The sequence below is a fragment of the Emydura macquarii genome, unplaced genomic scaffold, assembly GCF_026122565.2.
Source record: "Emydura macquarii macquarii isolate MOO-44397 ecotype Brisbane River unplaced genomic scaffold, CSIRO-AGI_Emac_v2 contig_2473, whole genome shotgun sequence".
Classification (NCBI taxonomy): domain Eukaryota; kingdom Metazoa; phylum Chordata; order Testudines; family Chelidae; genus Emydura; species Emydura macquarii.
Window position 1 is genome coordinate 212675 of NW_027132610.1, and position 7443 is coordinate 220117.

The 7443-nt window shown below is 47.3% G+C and overlaps 1 protein-coding gene across 1 annotated transcript; it reads right to left on the reverse strand.

Annotated features, from left to right (window-relative positions):
- Positions 1–1716: 1716 nt before the first annotated feature.
- On the reverse strand, positions 1717–6800 carry LOC137163142 (vitelline membrane outer layer protein 1-like). The gene is made up of 3 exons (XM_067563292.1): positions 6610–6800; positions 4514–4617; positions 1717–2011 (listed from the first exon to the last, which is right to left on the reverse strand). Exons 1-3 carry the CDS (start codon positions 6778–6780, stop codon positions 1717–1719), a joined length of 570 nt encoding a protein of 189 aa, XP_067419393.1. The 5' UTR covers positions 6781–6800.
- Between the last annotated feature and the right edge of the window lie 643 nt (positions 6801–7443).

The following is a 7443-nucleotide window of genomic DNA, read 5'->3' on the forward strand; positions in this document are numbered from 1 at the left end:
CAGATCTCACACTGCAGTGGCCCAGCTGCTCCCGACAGTGCCATAAAGCACAATTGTGCTTCATATTATAAGCATGTTGCTCACTCACGGCGTGAAGGTGGAATGAGCAGGCAATTAAGGGTTCCATCTCCCCAGTCCACCCCCGGGACAATCTGTTTGATTATTTATAACAGCAAGGATGACAGAAGAGTTTTTCTGTCAACTTAGCTACATCTACAGTGGGAAAAAGGTCAACAATATTATGCAAAGCATGACATTTTTTTAAACAATCCTGAGTGACGTAGCTAGGTGATCTAATTTTTAGGTTGAGATCAGGTCTAATTTAATGGAAGAATCCTTCCATTATCCTAGCAGTGTTTATACCAGGTGTGGCAAAACACCACTTGTAAGTGCAGCTGAGGACTGTGGACTTGGCACTCTGGGCAGGAGGCAAAATATCAGCGGACCACCAGATAGATCCCTGGACAGAAGAACCATTCCAGGATTCGGTCAAGGCTCTTGTCTATCCCTAGATGTCCCCCAAACAAATGGCTATGTGCTAGGTCTAGCACTGCCCTCTGATTTCATCAGGGTACCAGGAGCTGCTCCACGTCTTCCTCTTGTACCCAGACCACCCTTTACAACAGGTCCCTTCTGATCATGAAGTATGACCCCAACCTTTTGGTCTTTCCCTCCCCATGGACCACTTTCACCTCCACCACTTCTTTCCTGATATTGTTGTATAGTGGCCTGGTCTTGTGAAAAATTCCCAAGGGCAGGCCCAATGTTCTCAATTTCAAAAGGACCTATTTCGGGCCAGCTTCTAGCTTATCAATAGCCCCGGTTTTCCCCCTGGTGGCAGTTTAGGGATCGCCCGCACTATCACCCTTGTGGTATTCCCCTGCATTTCAGTCTGGACCAGGATGGTTGGGTAATAATTAACAATGCCATGCACAGGTTATTCTGGTGAGGGTGCCCCGGGACAGCTGGTCCGGGCCCACCAGTTTACCTGAGACCAGTGTAACGGCACTCCCAGAGTCCACTAATGCAGTGGTTTCTATCCCATTCATCTAAACTGGTTGTGTGTATCTATGAGGGTTCTCTGCTACCCCTACCAGATAGATCAGGCTGCAGGGATCGGCAAGATCAACCAGACCACATTCCATGGGTTCCTAAGCATTTGGGCACTGGGCTGCTATGTGTCCTAGCTCCCCGCAAGCATACCACCTGTATAGATCCCTGGACAGAAGAACCATTCCAGTATGCCATTATCTGGGAAAACACATTGCTGTAAATCAAATATCCTTTTGTATATTTAATTGTCTGTTTCTTTATGAAAATCAGTCATACACACAAGATTTGGCCCCAGCCATTTCTTGGTTCTCTGGACAACAAATTTGAACAATTTTTACAATAAAATTACTTGGTTCCCAAAACCTTTAAACACTCCTTTCTACCCAATATAGTCGTGCCTCCCTTCTCGCCTTAGCAGAGTCGTTATCTCAGCTGCTAGGGTTTTACTCTCCTTCCACTCTCCTCCCAGTCTCCTCTCATATTGGCTCTCCCCAAAATCCTGCCACCCCACTTCCTTTGCAGATGTGGGGATGGTACATGCTCACATGCATGATTTGGGTCAATAAGACACAGACACCTTCCTGTTTAAGAGCAGTGCTAAATTTTAATGGTGTTTCATGGGCAGCTGCTGGTGTTAGGGGATGGGCAGGGACAGGTGCTTGTTTACTTGCAGCAGAAGAACTTCACATCATTGAGCGCCGTGTCATCCCCTCTAACTTGGTATGTCTGCACCTTTGTCTGGATCCCACAAATGGCCCCAGAGCTGCAGCCATTGCTCTTTGGGCCAAATTTACCCCAGGATAGTGCAGTGCCCCACATCAATTTCTCATCTGAGCATGTGAACTGGATGTTGTTGGCTGCCGTGTCATCGGCCTCTCCCTGGGGCAGTTCCACCCTCAGAGAGAAGGACATCAGGTTGCTCTTCTGGCACCTTTGGTCCCAAGTCCATTCGCCCCACCTGCCAGAGAAGAAAATAACTGCCTGAGACTTATTCAGCATCTACTACCTATCAGGGGGCACCAGTCATCCTAGCTACTGTGCACCAAGCCCAGCCTTCATAGGACACGTGGCAGTGACCTGAAAACAAGCCTGGTAGGCCCTGAGGTATTTTGTTTTCTTTTTCTTGAGTAGTGTTTTTTCTTGCTTGCATTTAACCTTAGAAACATCAGAAGTGTCAAGCCTGGTCTGTCCTGGTTTTGCTGGAGAACTCCCTGGGGGTCTCAAGAGACGCCCTTGGGTTAGAATTTGGGAATGTCTGTGTAGAACTTACCACTTTTGGTTGATATTATGGAGTTACTATGAAATGTTACTCAGAAAAACTGCTCTGTCATAAATGCTTCTCTGTATGAGGATCCACCACTGCTGAGAAGGACATGTACCAGATATTCTCCAGACTGATACCAAAGGGAGGCACATAATGTTAGTGGCAGGGCTTTGACCATGCAACAGTGATGCAGAAGAGTAACTGCATCCCAAGGCAAAAGATACTTCCTCCTCTGTCCGAGGGAAGGAGTTTTTTTGGAGTAGGGGAAAGTTATCAAACACAGAAGAAAAAAAAACGCAAGGTGACCAGGTGGGACTTAAAGATGGGAAAAGAGCCAGAAAGGAAGAGGAAGCATTAGGCAGGAGAGCATAAGATCAGAGGAGCTGAGGAAGGGAACTCCATGAGGGAGAAGTCATTCAGCATGCAACATGAGACATGCATAAGACAGGGGAACCCTGCCTGCCAGCCTTCCTGAACACAGATGCATCCCAAAGGAAGGGTGAACTAGGAAGTGAGAGACATTGTAGTCAGGATCTTTATTATTTTGTATGATCTGTACTCTTTTGGGCTTCGTATGCCTAAATGAAAGAACAATTCTGTTAGGCTCTGGGCAAAGTGGCTGAGTGTGTGTTCTGTGCTTCACAACTACTGCATGCCTCTGGAGTGAATTCAATGGGGTGGAGATCTGGGAAAGGGTATATTTAAACAATTGGGGTATCTTGGGGGTCAGTGCCAGTCCTGGGATCCTAGGGCAGGTGGGGGGAGCATTCTCATTTCTGTGAAGGAGTAGCAGACTGAGTCAGTGTCCAGGAAATGTGCCAGAGAAACCACAGGAGCAACCAGTGCTGCAGCCTGCTGAGACCCAGGGAGGTTTAAAGCACATGGAGATCCAGGCACACAGAGGCTTTGCTTCCCCTCACAGCAGTCCAGAGGGTGATTGAAAGGGGGCACCTGACTGGATCTCTGACACTTTGTGCTGAATCTTGTACCCAGACATCCTTCTCCCAAGTGCTCATTAGACAGTAGAGAGAACCTACAGGGTGAAATTCTGTCTCCATTCACATCTGTAGTAGAAAGAGAGAGCCTGAAACATGGAGTCTGGTACAAGGCCTGAGGCCTGAACTAAAGTGAGCAGAAGTCAGGCCCTGCTGATATAAAGCAAAATTAGCAAGAGTCAGGCTATGAGCAAAAGTCAGGCACTGTTACAAAGCAGATGCTTGCTTATAAGTTCACTGTGTGGTATATGAACTTGGCAAAAAAACACAGACACTTCCAAGAAGTACAAGGCACAGTGTGTTCATGTACGCACATTCCAGATGATACAGATACACCCCAACATAAAGGCCTGACATAAACACAATACTGGGATATGCAACAGGAACACACAGACCAAAGTAAAACAAAGACAAGAGGGCAGGATAGGACAATGGATAAAAAAAATTGTTTGAACCAGCAGGTCCAAGGGATAGGACTGGTAACTAACCATGTCAGAAGTGTAATAAGTAACTTGTTTGTATCAGTGTATAAAAGAGGGGTTACAGATGAGGTGTCTCTGGCCTAGAGGGAAGTGGAAAGTCCTGCCACTTACTGAACCAGTCCATTGTCTCAGGCATACATGTATTAGTGTTCCTGTAGAGTCTATGGGGTGCTAGTACTGTACTTTATCAGCAGTAAACTTGGCTGAGCACCTTTTCCACTGAACTGAGTCAGTGGTCTTCTTGGGCAGCTCAGTCAAGGTCTGCTGTACCGGCTACCTGCCCACAGCAGGTGCAGCACACAGAGAAAACACACATGGAGCCAACGGATAATGTCAATAGCAAAATCCCCATTCACTCCAGCAAGGTCAGGATTTTACTCAAAGAACATGAAGGACGTAGCTCAAAATCCCTTTCCCTATGCTAATTGCTGCAGCTTTCAAACTGTGCTCTGGGTCTGGTATCACTTTACTGATTCCCTCCAGTCCTCCACAGTAACTTTCAGGGCACACAAGATCTGAATTTTAAAATTAAATGGCCATCTGTGTCTCTCATAAAAAGCAGGAACAGAACAGCCATTGCCCTATTTTAATTTTCCTTTATAGATTATCTCCAAACAGAGGGAAAAGTCAGAGAAGAGACCCTGTGCAAATGGCATTATTCATGGTTATTCTCTCTATGGTTGCAGAGTAAGAGGGAGAGAAACAAAAGAGCTACTCACGGCCCCACAGTGGACTCAATGCTGGAGCCGTCAGTGCAGTACAGGCGAATGCCATTCAAAGCCGTGTCATCACGTTCTACCCCAGGACCTTGGATGGTCTGCACCTGGGAGAGGGGTACAAGTGATGGAAACACAGGTACAGATTGGGAGAAGGGTTGGAAACTCCTTGCTATGTGTTGGAAACACAGCTATAGACTAGGGACTGACGAGCTAGGCAGCAGCTCTGCAGAAAAGGACCTGGGGGTAACAGTGGATAAAAAGCTGGATACGAGTCAGCAGTGTGCCCTGGTTCTCAAGAAGGCTAATAGCATATTGGGCTGCATTAGGAGGGGCATTGCCAGCAGATCATGGGAAGTGATTATTCCCCTCTATTCGGCATTGGTGAGGCCGCATTTAGAATATTGTGTCCAGTTTTGGGCCCCCACTACAAAAAGGATGTGGACAAGCTGGAGTCAGTACAGCGGAGGGCAACCAAAATGATTAGGGGGCTGGAGCACAGGACTTATGAGGAGAGGCTGAGGGAACTAGGCTTGTTTAGTCTGCAAAAGAGAAGAATGAGGGGGGATTTGATAGTGGCCTTTAACTACCTGAAAGGGGGTTCCAGGGAGGATGAAGATAGGCTGTTCTCGGTGGTGGCAGATGACAGAACAAGGAGCAATGGTCTTAAGTTGCAGGGGGGGAGGTCTAGGTTGGACATTAGGAAAAAGTTTTTCACTAGGAGGGTGGTGAAGCACTGGAATGGGTTACCTAGAGAGATAGTGGAATCTCCATCTTTAGAGGTTTTTAAGCTGAGGCTTGACAAAGCCCTGGCTGGGATGATATAACTGAGGTTAGTCCTGCTTTGAGCAGGGGGTTGGACTAGATGACCTCCTGATGTCCCTTCCAACTCTAATATTCTATGATTCTATAAGCCAATAAATCTTCCCAACTTCCTATTATTAAATTAACGGCATTTCTTAAGAGAAAGGAAAATGTCCAGTAATAATTAGAGCTAGGAGGCTCCTGACAGTTATAACAGCCACTGCCCTGGGAAGCTGGGAGACAGCTAAACAACCAGCCCCATATGTTCTCCTTTATGTTTCCCACCCCTTTGTCATCCACCCTGTAAAGCAGAGCCCTGGATTCCGGCTGAGAAGAACGAGGAAGCAGCCCCTACCCGTAACCCCAACACTGGATTTTCACTCTTGCAGCAACACAGATTCAAAGCCGCTAGAGAAGCAAGTTATCCAGGCTGGTTTTAAATGAAGTGGTGATGGGGCTCCCACTTATTCCCTTACTCTACAGATTAACAGATTGCTCTCTGACCCAGAAACCCAAGGCCTATTCTACACTAGAATAGTTTTGCTGTTCCAGCCTTTCTCATTGTGTCCTCCTTGTGCAGCCAGAACTGCAGTGGCCAAAAAGTACTTTTACTGGTATAGCTTATTCCAGTTTGGTGAGCAAAATACACTATCCGGCCAACAGCACTTTTGGCACACCTACTAGGACTTTTGCCAGCAGAGAAATGTATTCAAAAAATTAAAATAAATCACACCATTAGCATGCATGGCAATGCCAGCAATGCTTTCAAATGAAGATCTGCCCTCAAAATTAATTTTTAAAAAACTTCCTTCATTAATTTTATTCCCTTTCTCCCACTTTTACCTCAAAATATGACCTCTATGCCTTTGATGTTAACACCTTTCAGATATTTACAGACAATGGTTACCTCCTCACCTTTTACTTGCGGCTTACCCGAGCCAGACAGATGTAATTCTTTTAATATTGCCTCCTAAGTCTGGCCCTATACCTCCTTTCTGCTTCAACAGATGTCTCCAGTTGTGCTAAAAGCAAAGCCACATAAAGCCAGCTGTGCAGACAATTGTGTTCTCATCTCCTTTTAGCCCCAGATCTGTGGTCACAGATATTCCCTGCCCCCATCCTTTAATAAACCAAGTGGCCCTGTATGCCGACGGCTGGCCAGAGTGTGAGGAAGAGAGGATTTAAACAAAACAACTAGGAACAGTCTAGAGCCAAGAGAACTTATTGCTGGGATACTGAGTGATGAGTGTAGGTCAGAGGGTGAGGAAGTGGCAAGGGAATGGGAAGAATTTTACCTTCAATGAAAATCCATTGGCATAGCCACTGGGGCAAAACTTCTTCTCCCCCCATTCACCCCACTGGCCTCCATTGGAGACATTGAGGGTGGAGATGTAACTTCGTGCCTCTGCACCCTGGAAGCAGCAGAAGAGGAGCAGGCAGAGCACTGCATGGGTGAGGGGCTGCATGGTGCAGTATCAGCTCTGGATCTATCCACAAAGAAGCTGGTGAGTGACTAAGAGCCTCAGACACGAGGGATATTTATACCCAGGAAAGTTGGGCTGGGTTTCCTTCCTGGCCTGGCCTGCTGCCAAATCCATCTGGGAGCAATCACTCATTGCCACGTCCCTGCACCTAGACACTGACCTGACCACCCCTCGCACACAAAGGGCTCATCATTCCCCACTGAGACTTTCAGAGACTGAAGGAAACTGCTGCGCAGGGCAAGGGCTAAGTGAGCAAAAGAGGGATTGTGAGTCCTGAGGGCAGGCTGTGGATTTTAGAGCAGCTGCTGAAGATTCAGAGGTAAAGAGAAGCGGGGGAGAGGACCTTGGGGCTGTGTTGGACAGAGCGTCCTGGCATTGGCAGGGGGAAAGAGAGATTTCTTTTTCTCATAGCTTTATCTCAGGGTCTCATTTCTGCTCCCTACAGCTCCCTCACACTGCGTGGTGAGATTCTCCCCCACCCTCTGCTGTCACTCTGCCCTACCCCATCTCCCTGTTCATAAGCCCGGGTTCCAGCCAAATGGTAATTTTATCCATTCCAGGCCAGAACCATGTGCAGGGCCCCCACATGGGGAGGTGGGGGAAAAGGGTACTCTTTACCAGGGTCTAGAGGCCCTGGGGAGCCTG